The 20,873-nt window shown below is 37.4% G+C and overlaps 2 protein-coding genes across 2 annotated transcripts; both read right to left on the reverse strand.

Moving 5' to 3' along the window:
* Positions 1-11,279: 11,279 nt before the first annotated feature.
* On the reverse strand, positions 11,280-14,103 carry LOC131525179 (major histocompatibility complex class I-related gene protein-like). Its single transcript, XM_058752549.1, has 3 exons — positions 13,995-14,103; positions 11,740-11,979; positions 11,280-11,631 (listed from the first exon to the last, which is right to left on the reverse strand). Exons 1-3 carry the CDS (start codon positions 14,101-14,103, stop codon positions 11,357-11,359), a joined length of 624 nt encoding a protein of 207 aa, XP_058608532.1. The 3' UTR covers positions 11,280-11,356.
* A 177-nt stretch (positions 14,104-14,280) lies between these two features.
* Positions 14,281-19,700, reverse strand: LOC131525181 (beta-2-microglobulin-like). Its single transcript, XM_058752550.1, is given in 3 exon segments — positions 14,281-14,567; positions 17,727-17,993; positions 19,670-19,700. Coding segments are annotated over 3 exon segments (585 nt in total).
* Positions 19,701-20,873: the final 1,173 nt, after the last annotated feature.

The raw sequence follows: 20,873 nt of genomic DNA on the forward strand, positions 1-20,873 counted from the left end.
TAATGACTTATTTATTTATTAATTTTTATTAATTTTATTTTTTTTTGCTTATTTACTTGTTTATTTTTAAATGTAACATTTGTAAAATGGATCCACTCACTGTATTTCTCTATATTCTCTATATTATCTTTTTAATTGACTAATCTATATATTTATATGATTGTGTCATGAACTCATACATTATTCTGGTAATTACAATAATACTCAATGTCATCGTTTAAAATCACATGTTACAATATTCAAGGGATGTTCTCTTCAGCTTTTGGGAGAAAATTACTAACTCTGATTTTGTTAATATTGTATATAGTTCAGATATAATTATATTACTTGAGACGTGGAGTCGTTTAGACTCCAAATCCTACACCCCTCCAAACTACAGAGAGCTGCGTATCCCCTCAATCAAACAGCCTAATGTTAAAAACGGAAGAGATTCAGGAGGAATCATAGTTTGGTTCAAAGACCATCTGTGGCAGTATATTCAGCCTGTGAAAAAAGGAAAAACACATATTTGGATAAAACTTAAAAAAGAGATTTTGTGTTTAGATGAGGACCTGTACCTATGTGCCACATATATCCCCCCCACGTGAGTCGCCTTATTATAATGAAGACACCTTCTCAACTCTACAGTCAGAGATCATATACTTTCAGTCTCTAGGCCCAGTTCTGTTAATGGAGGATCTGAACGCTAGAACAGGGAGAGAAGCGGACTACATTAGTTCAGATGGAGATAAATATATTAACAGTTCACATACGTACCAACAAAAACGTTTTACTAAAGCACGACAGAATTATGACAACACAGTAAACAGACATGGAAAACAGGTCCTGCAGCTCTGCAAAAGCCTGGGTCTATACATAGTTAACGGCAGAATAAAGGGTGATTCTCTGGGTCGACTCACCTACTGCTCCTGTCTGGGCAGCAGCACAGTAGACTACGCCATTACAGATCTACACCAAAGCAAAATCAACTATTTCACAGTGATGCCACAGCTACCGTTATCAGACCACAGCCACATAGTCCTCAGTCTGAACACGCCAGTGAATCTTCTGCCATCTTCAGAGCAGAAGGTCAAACTGTACCCTCCTCCACATTTATATGGAGTAAAGACAGTCCTGCCCAGTACGAAGCCGAGCTCCACAGCACTCACGTGGAGAACATGATGGACTCATTTCTACTGACTTCATTTGGTGAAGAGAAGAAAATGATCAATTTAGCAACAGAACAATTAACTTCAATTTTCTCTGCAGTGGTCAGAAAAGCCCTGAGAAAAGAAAACATTACAGATGTAAAAGGAAATCGCTAAAGCTGGTTGGTTTGATAAAGAATGCCAAAAACTAAGAAAAGAATTATGATCATTATCAAATAAAAACACAGAGACCCTGCAAACCAACAAACACGAGCCACATATCAACAAACCCTTAAGATATACAAGTCACTGCTAATACAGAAAAAGCTGATCACATGAAGATAAAGCTCAACAAGATCGAGGAGGCAGTCGATCAAAATTCTTTTGGGAATTATGGAATAATTTAGATAAATCCAGAGAAGCTAAACACATTCCCATCCACGACCCAAACATCTGGACTGAACATTTCGGAAAACTCTTTTCACAAAATGAACCGACCCTTACCCAAAAACATCTGACCTCTGAACTAAATGACCTAGAATTCACCATTAAAGAGCAGCTAAACCATCTAGACAAACCCATAGCATTAAATGAACTAATAGACAAAATGAAATCCTAAAAATAAAAAGTCCTGTGGCTTGGATGGAATACCTAAAGAGATGCTGAAACACAGCAGCTCCAAATTGAAAGATGCTATTCTGAAATTATTCAATCTACTAAAATCAGGACACTTTCCCGAAATCTGGAAAGAAAATCTAATAACTCCAATATTTAAACAAGGTGAGAAGTACGACCCAAACAATTATAGAGGCATCACAGTCAGCAGTAACCTCGGAAAACTATTCTGCTCGATTATTAATGACAGATTAGTTCAGTTCATTCAAGAACACACAATTATAAACAACTGTCAAATTGGATTTATGCCTAAACAAAGAACATCAGATCACATTTACACACTCCACACACTCATACAAAAATACGTTCAGCAGACAAAACAACGAAAAATATTTGGTTGCTTCATTGATTTCCAAAAAGCCTTCGATTCGGTGTGGCACGATGGACTTTTCCTAAAACTTATCCAGAGTGGAATAGGAGGAAGGACATATGACATCATAAAGGACATATACAACGGGAACAAATGCTGTGTCAAAATCAACGACAAACGAACCGATAATTTCAGTCAGACGAAAGGAGTCCGTCAAGGCTGCAGCCTCAGCCCGACTCTATTTAATATCTATATTAATGAACTGGCATCAGCACTTGATGAGTCCTCTGGTCCTGGTCTGACCCTCGAGGGCAGAGAAATCAAATGCCTCCTGTATGCAGACGATCTTCTGCTCTTGTCTCCTCATGAAGAGGAGCTGCACCAAAGCCTCTCCATTCTGGAAAAGTACAGTAACGATTGGGCCTTACCGATAAACATGGAGAAGTCAAAATCATGATCTTTCAGAAAAGCCTCGCCTTGCTGACAAAAATATGAGTTCACAATCGGTGGAACAATTCTTAATCATGTCACCTGTTATAATTATTTGGGTCTGACGATCTCAGCCTCTGGACAGCTCAATACTGCAATCAAAGATCTGACGGATAAGGCACGCAGGGCTTTTTACAGTATAAGACGACCCCTGTTCAAGTTCAACCCACCCATTAAACTGTGGCTGAAAATCTTCGATAGCATCATCAAACCCATTCTTCTCTATGGCTGTGAAATCTGGCGCCCCAAATTTAAACTAAACTATGAATCATGGGACAAAACCCTGTTGAAATTTTCCACCTTGAATTCTGCAAAACATCCTGGGAATTCACAGAAACGCCCCGAATCTCGGCTGCAGGGCAGAACTGGGCAGATTCCCTCTGCTCTCTGAGATCCAGAAGAGAGCAGCGAAGTTCTGGATCCATCTTTCAGACGCGCCGACAGATAGCTGCCACCACAGTGCTTTCACTTATCGGCAGAAACACCCAGAGACTGACCCCTTTCACTATTTAGTGGAAAAACATCAACTCAATTCAACAATTCAGTTAAAGAATTCAAAAATTAAAGAAACTGAAAAAATAACCCAGGAAGAATACATTCATGATTGGCAGCGAAAAGTAACTCAAGTAAAGAAATTAACTTACTTCCACAGAATAAAATCTGATTATAAATTAGCGCCATACCTGAGCAGTATTAAAGAGTATGGTCAGAGAAAGCTGCTGACGAAGTATCGTCTGAGTGAACACAGTCTGTGTGTGGAGACGGGCCGACACAAGCAGAGCTGGAGAGCCAGAGAGCTGCGACTGTGTTCTCACTGCACTGAGAGAGTGTGTGTGTGTGTGTGTGTGTGTGTGAGTGAACACAGTCTGTGTGTGGAGACGTGTCTGTGTGTGTGTGTGTGTGTGTGTGTGTGTGTGTGGAGACGGGCCGACACAAGCAGAGCTGGAGAGCCAGAGAGCTGCGACTGTGTTCTCACTGCACTGAGAGAGTGTGTGTGTGTGTGTGTGTGTGTGTGTGTGGAGACGGGCCGACACAAGCAGAGCTGGAGAGCCAGAGAGCTGCGACTGTGTTCTCACTGCACTGAGGGACTCGTAGAGGATGAGCTGCACTTCCTCACGGAGTGCAGCAAATATAAACACATCAGAGATGCCTATTTCAAACAAATAGTTCTAGTTTCACCTGAATTTAACCATAAAAGCAACTTAGACAAACTCTGTTATATTCTGGGAGAAAAGGAAAAGTGTATCCACCTGGCAGCGCAGTATGTGTCCTCCTGCCATCAAATGAGGGACAAAGGCTGATCCCTCCTTTCCATTTATAACTGCTCTCTGTATTCATTTAATCATTTATTTATTTATTTATTTTAATTATTATTATTTTGTATTTATTTTTTAACCTACATGTATAATATGGACATGTATATGTGTTTCCCCATGATTTTATTTCTCTGTATAATATATGTATTGCTTTGGCAACATTGTGATGTTACACAGTCATGCCAATAAAGCTAATTTGAATTGAATTGAATTGAATTGAATTGAGAGAGAGAGAGAGAGAGAGATCTGACAAATTTAAAACAAAAACACTTCCTACAACTTATATTACCCACAAGAGGAGTTTAAATCAACCAAGAAAAATAGCAGAAGACAACTCACTGAGAGCAACCCAAAGGGCCACACAACTGTCACAGAGAGAAGACCTCTCAAACTGAGACCCTTCCAGACCAAGGCCTGTATGAAGCTATCCACAGACTAAAACCTCAAAGAAACTAAGGAGGATATCAAACAGCAACGAGTAAGGAATAAAGGAAGAGCCACAGAAAGTAAGGAAGGAACTTTTGAATCAATATTTAAGCTACTTCAATAGGAATATTTTTTTGAAAAGCAATATTCACTTCAGGAGGAATATTTTTGATGTTTTTTTATATGACAGTCTCAATGAGGATGGTCATTTTGGTCTTGTTTTACTGTTTATGCACAGATTTTGACCAATATTTTAATATTGTGGACATTTTGATCAATATTTGTATATAGTTCACAGAAGAACTTTCAAAAACAAACAAAGAGACCGTTTTTTCAGTTATTTGTTTACATTCTAAAACCAGTGATGGCCACTGCAGCATGCAAGCCCCGCCCCTTTGTGTACCCTCAGAGGAGCTCTGAACACTCTAAACAGCTCCACAGGCAGAAACAGATCAAGGACCATCCTGAAACACTGTTTGCTGACTACGACCGCAGTTCAATGACCAACCTGCTCTTCTACACTGAAAACAGCTCCTTATGGCATACTGCTTTCTGCCAACACTTTACCTTCACCACAAAAAGAGGCATCTGCAAAGGCAGACAGATCCTGATATTTGAAGATGCTGAAGGAAATGAGGAATCAAGAATTTTATCTCTGAACTTATACCACAACGGCACTGTCATGATCCAAGGCTCGGAGCCTGCCCTCCAAGCATTTACAGCTGACTTTATACAAATTAAACAGCAGGCACGTCTTAATACAAGTCTCATACAAGGTCATACAGATATAAATACAACCTCTTCTCCTGTAAAAGACACCCAAAAGAAGAAAACAACTGCAACAGCCTTAATTCAATCTCCCATGTCAAAAATGAAAGATAAATTTTCACTCCTGGAAATAGATGTGGTGGAACTAAAAGAATTGATAATGTCCCAGCTAAAAGACAACAACGACTTGGAGCAGCTCACAAAGGACATGATGAATTTAAAACAAGAGACTGAATACCTGCTGAGAAACAAAGAACAGATGTCAAAGGAACTTCACCAAGCTAGAGAAGAGCTGAAGGAACTCAAATCAACTTTCAGAATACAAGTAGCTGAAATTAAAACAGAAATGCATGAAGAACTGTCAGTGTTGAAATCAGAACTTCGAAAGAAAGATGAACTTATAAATGACATGAAGGAACAACTTCTTCATGTTTCAACTTCCAAAGGATCTCACGCTAAACACCTGACCTGTCTCTCCACTGACAATCACCAATCACCCGCAGTGGACGATCCTCGCTCTTCATCAGATCCACTGACCAATGTCCACAGCACTGCTCCAGATAACCCCACTGAAACAGAAGCTCTTATTCTCATCGACTCCAATGGAAAATACATAAATGAGAAACTCTTGTTTCCAAAAATGAAAGCACAAAAAATGTGGTGCCCAAATACAAGCAGGGCTCTTCAGATCTTATCTGATAAAAATCTGAAAGAAACTTACAAGCACATCGTAGTCCACACAGGGACAAACGACTTACGAGCGGCGAAGGGTACCGTGGCTCCTATGCTCAGAGAGGTGGCCATCAGAGCCTCAGAACGCTTCCCAGAAGCTAAAATAACCTTGTCCACGTTACTGCCACGGAGTGATGTGCCTATTCACGTGATCCATGGAAACAATGTAGCACTTTCCAGAACCTGTGCATTCATTCCCAATGTTCACCTGGCTTACCATAAAGACATTCGGCCCCATCATATGTATGACTACATACACCTCAACAAGAAAGGAGTACAACTTTTCGCAAGAGTGCTGAAAAGCACGACATTTGGTAAAACAGAAAACAGCAGAAACCTACACAGCAAGAGCAGCTCCCAACCACAAAGAAACGTCCATCCTACTCCAAGAACCAGACAGGACTCGACCCCTGGAGCACCATCACAGAGCTACACCGCAGCAGCCCAACAACCACAGAACCCTGCAGCCGCCGAACTCAATCAGATAAGACACCTGCTCAACATCATCTGCTCCAAACTTGTCAAGTAATGTACAAGAGTAATACACACAAACACTTAATGACTCTATCAATATCAATGTGGAATATTCAAGGCTTGAATTCAACAGCCTTTGGACTAAAGAGTTCAAACACAGACTTCCAGAAGAGCATCAAAGAGATGGATATTATAATTCTACAGGAGACATGGAGCAGGGCAGACGCAATCACCCACTGCCCACCCAACTACAGAGAAATCATCCTACCATCACAAAAACTCACCACAGTCCGACAGGGAAGAGACTCAGGAGGACAAATAATCTGGTACAAATCAAAATTCCACAACCACATCAACACAGTAAAGCAAGGCAAATACTACGCCTGGCTTAAAATCCACAAGGAACTGCTCCCATCCAGAAAAGATATATTCCTTTGTGCCATATACATCCCGCCATCAGAGTCCCCCTACTACAGCGAAGACATGTTCTCCACATTAGAGGAAGAGACGAGCCACTTCCAGGCCCAGGGAAACGTGCTCATCTGCGGGGACCTGAACGCAAGAACAGGACTACAGCCCGACTTCACCGATGCACAAGGGAGCAAATATATCAACAGCAAACTGACTGCTATTAATAACACATTCTCCCATATCCACAGAAATAACCATGATCATATAGTAAATAAGAATGGAAAAGTCCTCCTGCAGGTCTGTTGAAGCCTGGGTCTGAATATCATCAATGGTAGGTTACGAGGAGACACTTTAGGGAGATTCACATTTTGCTCACCTCTTGGGAATAGCACAGTTGATTATATGATAACAGACATAGATCCTTCATCTCTCAGATCATTCACTGTTAGAGAACTAACCCCTCTGTCTGATCACAGTCAAATCACTCTGCATCTCAAAAAGACAGAAAATATCATTAACACAAAGCTCAGTAAGCTGTACAACATCAGAAAACCATACAGATGGGCTGAAAACAGCGCTGAAGAATATCAGAAAGCACTTAGCAGCCAAAAAACACAAGCGCTGATAGATAACTTTCTAAATCACACCTATACTCACACTAATGAAGGTGTCAATCTTGCTGTCAGAGATATAAATTACATATTTGAAAAATCAGCAAAACAATCCAAATTGAAAACAAAAATGGAAAAATCAAATACCCAAAATGACAAAAATTGGTTTGATCAGGACTGCCAAACTATTCGCAAAAAACAGAACATTGTCAAATCAGAAACACAAAGATCCAAATGATGTAGAACTCCGCCTTCTCTACAGTGAAACACTAAAACAATACAAACATACACTCAGAACCAAAAAGCACAATACACCCAAAACAACTGACAATAATCGAGAAGTCAGTGAACACAAACCAATTCTGGGAAAATTGGAACAATCTAAAAAACTGATCATGAAGAATTAGCAATCCAAAATGGAGAAATATGGGAAAGTCATTTCCAAACATTGTTTAATAAAGTACAAACAGACACAAACTGTAAGCAAATTCAAACAATCAACCAATTGGAAAAACTAGAATTAACAATCAAAGATAACCAAAACCCATTAGATTTCCCAATAATTGATAAAGAACTTAAAGAAAAATTAAAACCTCCAACACAAAAAGCATCTGGACCTGATGGGATATTAAATGAAATGATAAAACACACAAGCAGTAAATTCCAGTTGGCCATTCTAAAACTATTCAATGTGGTTCTGAGTGTAGGTTACTTCCTGACGTCTGGAGTCAAGGCTTGATAACACCAATCTTTAAAACGGAGATAAATTTGATCCTAACAACTACAGAGGCATCTGTGTGAGCAGCAACCTGGGAAAGTTATTCTGTAGCATAATAAACGCCGACTATTAGACTTCATCATCACACACAATGTACTGAGCAGAAGTCAAATCGATTTTACCAAATTACCGTACATCTGATCACATCTATACATTACATACTCTAATTGAAAAACATGTTAACCAAGATAAAGGTAAAATATATGCATGCTTTATCGACTTCAAAAAGCTTTTGACTCAATTTGGCACCAAGGACTATTTTACAAAACTATTGAAAGTGGCATAAGAGGTAAAACCTATGACCTTATTAAATCAATGTACACTGAAAGTAAATGTGGCATAAAAATCAGCACCAAACGACGGGTATCTTTCCCAGGAGCGTGGAGTGAGACAGGGCTGCTGCTTAAGCCCAACATTATTCAACATTTACATCAATGACCTGGCGCTCCGTCTGGAGCGATCTGCAGCCGCTGGCCTCGCTCTACACGACTCACAGATCAGATGCCTGCTGTATGCGGATGATCTGGTTCTGCTGTCTCCCACTCAAAACGGTTTACAGCAGAACCTGGACCTGCTAGAGCAATACTGCCAGACCTGGGCCCTGACAGTCAACCTGAATAAAACTAAAATTATGATATTTCAAAAAGATCCAGATCCCAGGAACACAACACACATTTACATTAGGCACTAACCAGATAACACACACATTACACTACAACTACCTGGGCTTGAAAATCACATCCACTGGAAACTTTAACCATGCTGTGACAGAACTGAGAGATAAAGCACGCAGGGCCTTCTACGCCATAAAACGCCAATGTTCTATAGAAATCCCTATTAGAATCTGGCTGAAAATATTAGAATCAGTAATTGAGCCCATTGCCCTCTATGGCAGTGAGGTGTGGGGTCCACTGACCAATCCAAATCAAGATCTCACCAAATGGGAAAAACATCCAATTGAGACCCTGCATGCAGAACTCTGTAAAACTATGTTACACGATATTACACACAACAAATAACGATGCAGGGCAGAATTAGGCAAATATCCTCTAATCATAAAGACACAAAAAGGGCAATTAAATTCTGGAAACATCTGAAACTCAGTGACCCCAATCATATCATTATAAAGCCCTGCAATACCAAGAGACGAGCAAAGAAAGCAACCCTTCCCTCAGCTGATCCAGAGCTTCAGTCCTGATGCTTCACTAACATCTGCTGATGCTCTGAATCACAATATCAGAATCTATCAGATTACTGCACAAATCAAACAGAATTACATCACTCATTGGCAAACACAAACACAACAGCAGAGTAAGATGCAATGCTATTCGGCCCTAAAGAGAGAGTACAGTATGGCAGAGTATCTGTACACAGTGTCAGATAAGAAACTCAGAAGCACGTTGACGAGATACAGACTCAGCGGACACAAGCTGATGATAGAGACGGGCAGACACAGAAAAACATGGCTGACCCGGAGCAGAGATTGTGTTCACACTGTGATCTGCATCAGATGGAAACAGAGCTGCACTTCCTCACAGAATGCTCCAAATACACCGACATACGGACAGTGTTCTCTGATAAAATACAGCAGATCCATCCCACATTTAAAACTCTCTCAGACCAGGAGAAGATGCCGTATCTGTGAGGAGAACACAAGAACTGCTGTGTGTTTGCTGCTCAATATGTGTCTGCCTGTCACCACAGAAGAGAAAACACTCAGTCTGCCCTGATCTGAAGTTTCCAGCTCATCTAGATTATATTAAACCATATTACTCTGCTATATTACTTCGATGTACATTTTGCTTCTGTAGATTTGTCTAATCCCTGATCTTATTTATTTATTTTTTCTAGTTTATATACTTACATACATTAGAAATTAATTTTGCATTACATGCTTAATACTTTTTATATATTATTACTATTTTTTTTCTCTCTTTGTTAATACATATATGCACTATTTGTAAGCAGCCCAGCTGCAATTGCTTTGACAATACAAATGTATAGTTTTTGTCATGCCAATAAAGCACTCATTGAATTGGAGAGAGAGAGAGAGAGAGGCGCGCTGGTTTGATTATATCTGGAGTAACTTTTTTCTTTCATTTATATATTCAGGTTTTGTGTAGTCAACCCTGTGAAACTACAGCATGCAAAGAAAGTGTTTATCTATTAGTTACAATGAGTTAATTTTAAATCTATGTAACGCATATAAAAATTTGAACTCCAGCAGTATATAGACACACACAGTCATCAAGAACGAGCATGTGAATCTCAACAATGGTGACAATCAACAAAATGCTTTATGCTGCAATGCATGAAAAACTCCCATCATGCAATGCAATATGAATAATTATTGTCACCACTGTTGAGGATGATATGATAAATGTTCATGTCTAAAAGCCTGATCCCAAACAGGTTTTTTTTTCTTAATATCATAGCATTATGGTGGTATTTGCTTAACATGCTTTTTTTTTTTCAGGTCTGTAACAGTTAAATGTTTTTAATAAACCAGAGAGATTTAAACCAAGACAAAAATATGGCAGGACTTTTACTCTTTGGCCCCTGGACTACCCACCTCTGGTGATATGTACTTATTGGTACGTATTTCATGGCACGCTAAAAAGTGCACCCAGGTACGTAAATGCTATGAGACCAGGTTGGTTATAAACTATGTTTACTGTAAAACAGGAGGACTTCAGAATTAATAGTAGGTCTGCAGTAATATTGTTGAAGAGTTTGTCTTGTTGCTCGAATGATTGTGTTGTACACTGTAATGGATTTAATAATAATAATAATAATAATAAGAGTTTAAAATGCTTTTTAAACAACATTTTATGTCCTTGTTTTTATGTATGTGGTGAAGAGCTGTATAATTTGTCATATGACTATACACTATGCATTTAAATGTCCATCTTCTCTGAGCTTCATCTAGGCTCAAAGCCACTTGTTAGGAACGGTTTGTGGATGTTTGTGTTTGAAGAGCTAATAAAATATGTAAACTCTAATCAATATGTTTTGTCTAATTATTTACTTATGTGGCAAGTATCTGTATAATAAGTGCTTCAGTCAGGGTCCTGATCACCCTGTCAGGTTCATAACAACCGGCTGGATGTACATTATCCCTCACTTAACTCACTAGCATTTATTTGTCACTGAATGAAATTGCCTTTGAAGTGAAACAGAATTAGAAATAATCTCACAAACACGCACGGTGACAGGAGCTAATTAAAAAAGTGAACTGATCAGAGCTCACTCTTATTTGTGTTGTTAAATTTGGAGATCCAGTCCATGCAGTCATTGAGGTATTTGTACAAGTACTGTTTGCGTTCTGTGTGACGATCCCAATCCTTTTTGATTTCTTTTGCTTTTGGACTTTTATCAATCCACTGCAGAGTGTCATAATTAAAGGCCATAAGATAATTTTCATCAAATCCATATTCATCAAAGACAGTCAGATTCATCACTGTTCCATTAGGAAATTTCTCCAGTTTACAGCCAATTATTCTCTGGAGTACATCTACAATCACAGAAAAAAATGCTTTAGAAGCTTACAGTAAAAAGATATATGCAACAAGACGTTTTATAACATGCCTGATAACTGATTTAAGAAAAGCATTAGGCTCACCAGAACACTGTGTGCAGTTTGACACAATCTTTAGCTGATCTTTGTACCAGTCTCTAGGCTCATATGGTTCTGGAAGAGGTTCAATCCTGTCATATTCAAACAGATTGACTCTTTTCCAGTCTTCAACTTCAGTATTGTAGTGTTTCATCCGTCTGTCATCAGCCACAGCCTCAGCAGTGAAATCTGGGAAATTCTCTGCTTTGCTCAGGACTATAAATCTGTAGAAGAAATGGTGTCTCTCTGTGGAACATAAAACACAAACAACAATGAAAACACCTTTACTGGGACGAAACATCTTGTCATACACTGTAAAAAATAAAAAGTTGAGTTAACTTAAAAAAATGAAGCAACCAGCTGCAAAGCTTTTTTGAGTTTACTGAACTTCAGGCCTACACTGTTAAAAAAAAAAGAAAGTTGAGCCAACTTAAATTTTTAAGGCAACAAACTTAAAATGCCTTAAAATGTCAAGTTATGTGGACTTAAATTGTGAAGTTGTCTTAACTGACAATAAAGTTGACAGGACTTACAAAAACAAGTGCAATAAACATCATTTACGTTTTGTGAACTTAAATTGTGAAGTTGTTTTAACTAAGAATAAAGCTGAATAGACTAAAGTGCAATGAACAATAACACTTTAAAAATTTAAAATGACAAGTTCACTGTAAAACCCGACTAGTCACGTTAACTCAAATCGTTTGGGTAAACCAATTCCCTTTGGCTTAAACCATGTAAGTTTTAAAACTTGCAGTTAAGTAATTAAGTGATTAATTAAGTGCTGATTGAGCATTAGTGATGAACACCTGCTGTTAACAAACACAATCACTGACAGAAAGAGAAACACAAGAACAACAACTGACTTTAGACACATGCTTAGATGAAATCAACTGAAATAAAATACATTAAATCTCAAGATCTGATTAAACAACCCCACAAACAGCGTCACCAGCTCCACTTATTAATAACCAGACTGACTTTATTTCTGTCAGACATCTACAGAAGATCTTATTGAGAATTAACTCAGGTTTAGATGTTGATTTATTGTTTCATTTGAAGTAACCATGTTAGAGATCAGTGTCTGCTTTAGTTGGGCTCTTGACCCTTGACTTCTGTGTTAGCTGTTCTGTTTCCTCTTTTTCTCTGGCTGTTGTAACCATGTGTTCTTCCAACATATTTGTTACAAATCAAAAGCCTAGAGAAAATAATCAGTAGTTGGTTGTTATTTGTTTATAATGACGATCATTCGTTAGTGAACTGATCTCATTTTAGCGTTAACGTGGACGTGTTTGTGTGTCTAATCTCTGACTCAATGGATGTTGTATTGATTACAGTAAAAGTGTTTCTAAGAGCCACTGGTTCTGTGACAGTCAGTTGATATAAAGGACTTTCAAAGCAGTTTGTCCACAAAAAAAGTTTTAATCTATGGGAGCAATTAGATTCACACAGACATCAAGAGTCAGCTTGTGAACCTCAACAATGGTGACTATTACATTTTTTTTTTTTTAATCATGCTGCAATGCATGCTGGGATCCATGGATGAGTTTTGTACTATGCTAGTACCCAGCATGCATTGCAGCATGATTTAAAATGTAAAAAAAAATGTAATAGTCACCATTTTTTCATTTGTGATTATGGGGATTTTTATTTTTTTTCCCCTTCAAATTGCAGTTTTTACACTATAATATTTTAGACCTTAACATCACTAGAAAAATTTTGATTTATTAAGAGTTTTCCAAAATATTTTAAATTTTAATTTCCATGATTTTTCCAGGTCTAGAAATCACACTTTTCACATTTCATCATTTATCTATCAACTGGTATCTGCAGGGTTTACTGTATGTTGCTTTGGACTGAATTAAGATTCTCGGCACAGAGAAACACAATAAATGTGAGATACCTGTGTGTGGAGAAAATAATTATATGTTTCTTTCATCATAATAGCGTTCTCTGGTGTCATTGCCCTCCAAGCTAGAAAAGATAAAGCAGATTCTAATGAGCTATATCCTGTTTTGTAAATTAAATGCATTAAATCTCAAAATTTCTTATTTAACTGCATAACTGCATGCATATTTGATTAAAAAGTATTCATCAAATCTCATGATCAAATTCTCTATAAATTAAATATTTCTACTGCCACATGGTATATAAAGCCAAAACTGCCCATCCCTGGTTCATACTGTTAAAATGTCTTTAAAACAAGGATATTTACAAAAATAAAAAGATATTTAAAGAAAGATCGTTGCATATTTAGAACTCACCATTTGGCTTTTTCCATTTGCTGGTGCAGTAACCAATCAAAATGAGGACTAGAACTAGACCTAGTGCTGTTGCTGCTGCTACTGCTTTAACAATCCATGTATATTCCATTTTACAGTCAAAACATTTTCCATCTGCAGAATAAAAATAAAAATATATAAAAACTAAATCATTATAAATGTATTTTTAAATACATTTTATGAACTCTTGAAATGAATTGAGAGGCACCAATATAATTGTGTGATAAAAAAAAAAAAACTCCCTCAATCAGTATGTTCTCATTACAACTTATTTACCCCATTCTACTGAAACTGGTTCTGTCAGATTGCTGTGAATGACAAAACAGTCATAAGATCCTTTGTGATTTCTGTCAATCTCCACAGTGGTTCTCATCTGAAAGGTTTCATCATTATTTGGTCTGATTTCAGATGATATTTTTCCCTCAAGTTTACTTCCATCCAATCTGATGTTCATCTCAATATCTCTGGGGTAGAAACCAGTGGCCAGACAGCTCAGAACCAGCTTACTGTGATCATCGGAAGCTTTCCTCATAAAGACATTTACATCTGGTGAATCTGGAGAAGAAAGAAGCATGGAATCATAATGAAATTAACAAATAAATATTTCAAAACGATTTGGTTATGTCTGTTGTGAAGAAAAGGTGTTCATATTATTTAAACAACAACACTTTTTTGTGTTGTACAAAAGAAAAATAGGTCTTACAGAATTGTAGCAACAAGAAATTGGGTAAATGCAGCAAGGTGACATTTTTGAGTTTTCATCCAAACCATCATCTTTATTGAGGTTGACAATTCATAAAATGTTGATGAAAGCCTACATGGGTGGAGACAGGGTTATCGAACTAACATTGATTTGTTGTTAATGAACTAAAACATCACGAAAGTACAGTGGAGATCAAAATTAGAGAACAACCTACAATTTCCTGAATTTCAGTGTAGATGCCCACTCCTATTTGCATTTATCCTAGCAGGATGTGAAGGCCAGTTTTTAAGCATATTTAATAAATTAATTGTATTTTGCAGCACAGTATAATAAACTTAAATGAGATATTTGAAAAAAATAACCCTGATCAATATTAGAGAACACTTTCAGATACCTACACTGTAAAAAAAAAAAAAAAAAAGAAAAAAGTTGAGCCAACTTAAAATTTTAAGGCAACCAGCTTCAGCAGATTTGTGAGTTTTCTCAACTTGTCATTTTAAGTTTATACAACAAAAATTAGAGAATCTCCCAAAAAAAAATAAGCTGAGCAAACTCAAAAATCTGCTGAAGCTGGTTGCCTTAAAATTTTAAGTTGGCTCAACTTTTTTTTTACAGTGTACAAGTTATTGGTGCTAATTTCCTTAATTATCTGACAAACCCTCATTTTCACTGAGATTGCAAGATGCAAAGGTCCATTTTGTCCTACACAGTAAAACCTCCAGTGTTAAATCAACACTCCCAGTGTATATATAATCCACACTCAGAGTGTTAAAAAAGTAACACTGAAGCAGTGTTAAAGTTAATGAGATAATTAGTTTAGTAATTGAGTGATGATTGAGCATTAGTGAAGAACACCTGCTGTTAACAAACTGAATCACTGAAAGAAAGAGAAAGAAGAACAGAAAAAAAGAGACGAGATGAGCAGAAATACAAGAACTACAACTGACTTCAGCCACAGCCTCAGATGAAATCAACACAAGATAAAAGAAGACATTAAATCTCTCAAGAATAACATAAACAGCATCACCAGCTTCACACGTTACTAACCAGATTGACTTTAGATGTTGATGCTTTAGTTTTGTTTAAATTACCATTATCGAGGTTAGTGTTTGCTTTAGTTGGGCTCTCGACCCTTGACTTAAAACATTATAGTTTCTTTGGCTGCTATAACTGCATGTTTGTTTAGACATGTTAGTTATGGCATTCGGGTGTTGATGGTTAGACTTCTATAAAGAAATCACCAGCATTTAGTGATTTCTGTAACTGACTTCATTCAAAGCATGTCGTCGATTGATTACTTTTGTTTTTATTTTGATTGCATAAAATATAAAGCTTGATCCATCAGTTTTAAGATTAATTTGAAAGACTTTTAAAAGCAAATCGGCACTAAAAGGTTAAGACTGCATTATCATACAGACATCAAGACTCAGTGTATGAATCTCAACAATGGTGATAATCAACAAATTCAGATAAAAAGATCTGTGAACATCACAAAACACGCTACTAAAAGTCACAACAAAATAGCAAAACAAAAGGAAATAGTAAGAATAAAAGAAAATACTAAGACAGCTGCATAATTTATTCATGTCGCATTGCATGCTGGGAGCCATGGATGAGTTTTGATTGGTGCTCCCAGAATGCACTGCAACATGGATCTTTAGTAACATAACCAACTCCTGATCACACTTTCGCTTGGCTTTTTTTCTTTTCGCCATAGCTATCATGTCTAAACAAACACGCGGTTATGGCAGCCAAAGTAATTGTAATGTTTTAAGTCAAGGGTCAAGAGCCCAACTAAAGCAAACACTGACCTCGATAATGGTAATTCAAACAAAACTAAAACATCAACATCTAAAGTCAATCTAACGTGTGAAGCTGGTGATGATGTTTATGGAGTTGTTTAATCATCCTCTGCTGAGATCTTGAGAGATTTAATGTCTTCTTTTATCTAGTGTTGATTTCATCTGAGGCTGTGGCTGAAGTCAGTTGTAGTTCTTGTATTTCTGCTCATCTCGTCTCTTTTTTTCTGTTCTTCTTTCTCTTTCTTTCAGTGATTCAGTTTGTTAACAGCAGGTGTTCTTCATTAATGCTCAATCATCACTCAATTACTACACTAATTTTCTCATTAACTTTAACACTGACTCAGTGTTTCTTTTTTAACACTCTGAGTGTGGATTATATATACACTGGGAGTGTTGATTTAACACTGGAGGTTTTACTGTGCCCCAATACTGTTGATAACTGTTGCCAGAGAGGCATTTAATTTTGGGAAAAAGGGCTTTAGCCCCCAAAGTCCTCTGCATGTGCTTGCACTTTAACCAAACGTTTTATGCATAATCCATTATCTAACTTCATTAGTTGACCCAGTGTGAGACAAATCACTACAAGTTAACTGAGAAACAGGTTACTCCCCACATCTATCATTGCTATCATATATCAAGAGTCAAATTCCCTGATGCAAACACACAAATCTTATAACTGTAGAGAAAACCATTGCCTATATGGACAAAATCTTAAAAGGTTTTCAGAACTTAGATCAAACTGAAAGTGTTTCCCAATGTCAAGGGAGAGCAATTAAGAGTAAAGAAGGTCGCCAGCTGGCAAAGCAGAGTCCCGATTGGCAGAGCGGCAGTGAAGAGTCTGAACCAGGAGATCCATCTGAGGAAGCAACCATAAACAACAGGGGCAGGAGCAGATCCTTATACCAATCCAAAAGTTAAAACCAAGCTAAGCACACCAATGACAAGACAAATCTAAAGAGCAGAGTCCAACCCAAGCAGAGAAAGACTGAACTGCACATGGAGAGCCAAAAAAAACCCCACTCATTCAAAACGCTTACAACAAAAAGGATAGGAAGAAGAACTCAAACCAACATCCCAACAATCAAATGGGAACATTTATAATTCACCAGTATTTAATTGTTATTGAATGATGATAAATCATCTCTGCATCAATAAAGACCCAAATTAGAAACTCCATTTATTCATTAAAATGATCCGATCAGAACTTACTGCTTTTTGAACAATTAAGTGTGGAGATCCAGTTCATGCAGGTCTTGAGGTAGTGCTTGAGGAGTTTGTTGCGTCCTGTTTGCTGATCCCATTTCATTTTGGTTTATTTAGCTTTGGGGTTTTTATCAATCCACTGCATAGTGTCAGATTTAAAGGCAATAAAATCCTCTCCATCAAATCCATATTCATAAGAGGCTCTCAGATTCACTGATCCATTAGGAAATTTCTCCAGTTCACAGCCAATTATTCTCTGAAGAACATGAATCTCTACAATCACAGAACAACACTTATAAGATACATCGATGTGTGTGTGTATGAGAGTGTATGCGCGTATGTGTGTGTGTGTGTGTGTGTGTGTGTGTATGTCTCAGGAAGAGATGGTTCCCGTAAGGTGAACATTTAGCATATAGGTTATTTGAATGACCATATTAAGACAACCAGACTGATCAAGATGCTTTTCTGTGACCTAGGAGGGTCACGTTGTACCTAAACCTTGAACCCCCTTATGTCATGCTGATAATCAATGAAGATATACTGCTGACTGCTATTATTTGAAGATGTTCCAAGTTTATCTATGCTTTAGCCAATCAGAATCCTGAAACATGATGTAATGACGTAGCTTACTGATTTCTGTTAGAGTATAACTGCTGCTTTATTTAATGGATGAGCAGAGCGGCCTACAAACTCCTTGCTGAGTATTGAAGCTGACTTCTGCTAAAGAAACTGGGAACTAATTTCTTCAGTATTTTTTTCCTCGATTGATTGCATCTCTGACTCCTAGCCTTTATTCATCATACCTGGTCTACAGGTCTTAACTGTATTTCCCATTCAGCGAAAACAACTCTCCAATGACCAGGATGACCGGCAACTCATTTGAATGTCACTCAACAACCATAGGATTAAATCTAGTGACCTACAAAAAGAATGGCAAACGGCAGCTGGGGTGAAGTGCATGGCGAGGACGCTTCAAAAGGTGTAAGGTGCACGCTCCTTGGTGCAAGTCAAAGCTAGAAAAAAGCCCTTAATCAATGGGAAGCAAAGAAGAGCCAGGCTGAGGTTTCCAAAAACCATAAGGATTGGACTGGTAGAGGACTGGAGTAGGGTTGGGTATCATTCAAATTTGATCAATTCCGATTCCGATTCTCCTTATCGATTCCGATTCTTATCGATTACCAGTTTCGATTCCAATGTGGTTAAAAGAATGAAGTAAAGCATTTAGATATCAAACATATTTATTCTTTGTCTCTTTTTGCAAAACATTTAGTTGCAGCTGAATACAATGAACAACACTTAAGAGGCTACATAAAAACTGGGCTCCATTAAGAGCTGTGTGCAAAATAGAGCTGCACGATTCTGGATAAAATTAATGTTTTTTTTGTTTTTTGTTTTTTAAAGTTTTAAGGTTGTGGTCCTCTCACAATTAAAAAAAACATTAGAAAACTAAACGATCACGTGTAATTTATGAATGACTGATTCATTTCCTCATTTAAATTCACTGTCAACAGTATCTCTTTTAAAACATACTCTGTCATTTGAGCAATCTTCTATTGCTCTCCCTAGGACTGATTTTTATAGGTATCTCCAAATTCGAAGTTTTCTTTTTGAAACATCCGAATTGGAAAATGTTAAAAACTACCCCATCAGCAATTGAGACTTTGTTGATTAACGTTCAGAATGGTAACAGATCCTTAGACCAATTAACTGTATATACAAAGCTCTAGAGGACATGAAGAAAGACAACACACATTATATTAAGTTAAAATGTGAGAAGGAACTCAAGGTAGTGGTATCTAACGAGAATTAGGTTGAAATACTTGTACCATTCTCATGATCATTGAAACTCCACGAGGTGAGATCTTGCATGGAGCCCCGGTCTGAGGAAGATTGACAGTTATTTTGTGTTTCTTCGCGAATAATCGCACCAACTGTTGTCACCTTCTCACCGATCTGCTTGGTGATGGTCTTGTAGTCCATTCCAGCCTTGTGTAGGTCTACAATCTTGTTCCTGACATCCTTGGACAGCTCTTTGGTCTTGGCCATGGTGGAGAGTTATATAGGTAACAAGCTGAGACTCCCTTTATAAGAGTGCTCCTAATCTCAGCTCCTCACCTGTAAGACACCTGGGAGCCAGAAATCTTGCTGACTGGTAGGGGATCAAATATTTATTTCACTCATTAAAATGCAAATTAATTTATAACTTTTCTTGAAATGCGTTTTTCTGGACTTTTTTGTTGTTATTCTGTCTCTCACTGTTCAAATAAACCTATTTTAATGAATGAAAATCATTGACTGATCATTTCTTTGTCAGTGGGCAAACGTACAAAATCAGCAGGTAATCAAATAACTCCACCCCCCACCCACTGTATTTCAAAATAAATGTATAATATTTTGGATAAAATACACATTTTAGTCGTGTCCCCAGGTTTTCACTCAGTCCTGTTACCCTAACCCCCCCCCCCAAAAAAGAAAATTCCACAAGACACATTTTCAACATAATATTGCAACATCTAGATCTTCTGAAGGCAATGAAATGACCGAAAGCATGTGGTTTTATTTTCTTTTCTGTATATTTGATGATATCGTAACGGTGGCTGGGAGCGCCATTATAAGTATACAGTTCTGTTACCTAAATTATTTCTTAGATGTTACTTGTTTATTTTGAAAATACAAATCTTTGGTGAATCACTATCATTTGCTGAGTATTCTCATAATATTAGCATGTACTGTATTCCACGTGGCTAGATCATATGTATTTACTAATTTTATCCTAAAATCTCAATCCTGTTACTTTCAGTCCTGTTACTCATATACACTCTTAAAAATAAAGGTGCTTCAAAAGGTTCTTCACAGCGATGCCATAGAAGAACCATGTTTGGATCCACAAAGAACCATTCAATCTTTAAAGAACCTTCTCTTTCTTACTTTTTTATAATCTGAAGAACCTTCTTTCGCCACAAAGAACCTTTTGTGAAACAGGAAGGTTCTTCAGATGTAAAGGTTCTTTATGGAACCATTTAGCCAAAAAGGTTCTTCTATGGCATCGTGACGCACTTTGTTGTTGCATTTTTAAGCATGTACTCATTTATCCTATACTTATATATAGTAACTGAGTAAAAGTAACAGGAGTGAGTAGTGTCATCAGATTTA

The sequence above is a fragment of the Onychostoma macrolepis genome, chromosome 19 (assembly GCF_012432095.1).
Source record: "Onychostoma macrolepis isolate SWU-2019 chromosome 19, ASM1243209v1, whole genome shotgun sequence".
Lineage (NCBI taxonomy): Eukaryota > Metazoa > Chordata > Actinopteri > Cypriniformes > Cyprinidae > Onychostoma > Onychostoma macrolepis.

Coding starts and splice junctions, on each gene's coding strand:
- LOC131525179 (XM_058752549.1), bottom strand. CDS start 14,103: ATGGAATATACATGGATTGTTAAAGCAGTAGCAGCAGCAACAGCACTA. Junction 11,980..13,994: donor CAAATGGAAAAAGCCAAATG/GTGAGTTCTAAA, acceptor TATGTTCCACAG/AGAGACACCATTTCTTCTAC. Junction 11,632..11,739: donor AAACTGCACACAGTGTTCTG/GTGAGCCTAATG, acceptor CTGTGATTGTAG/ATGTACTCCAGAGAATAATT.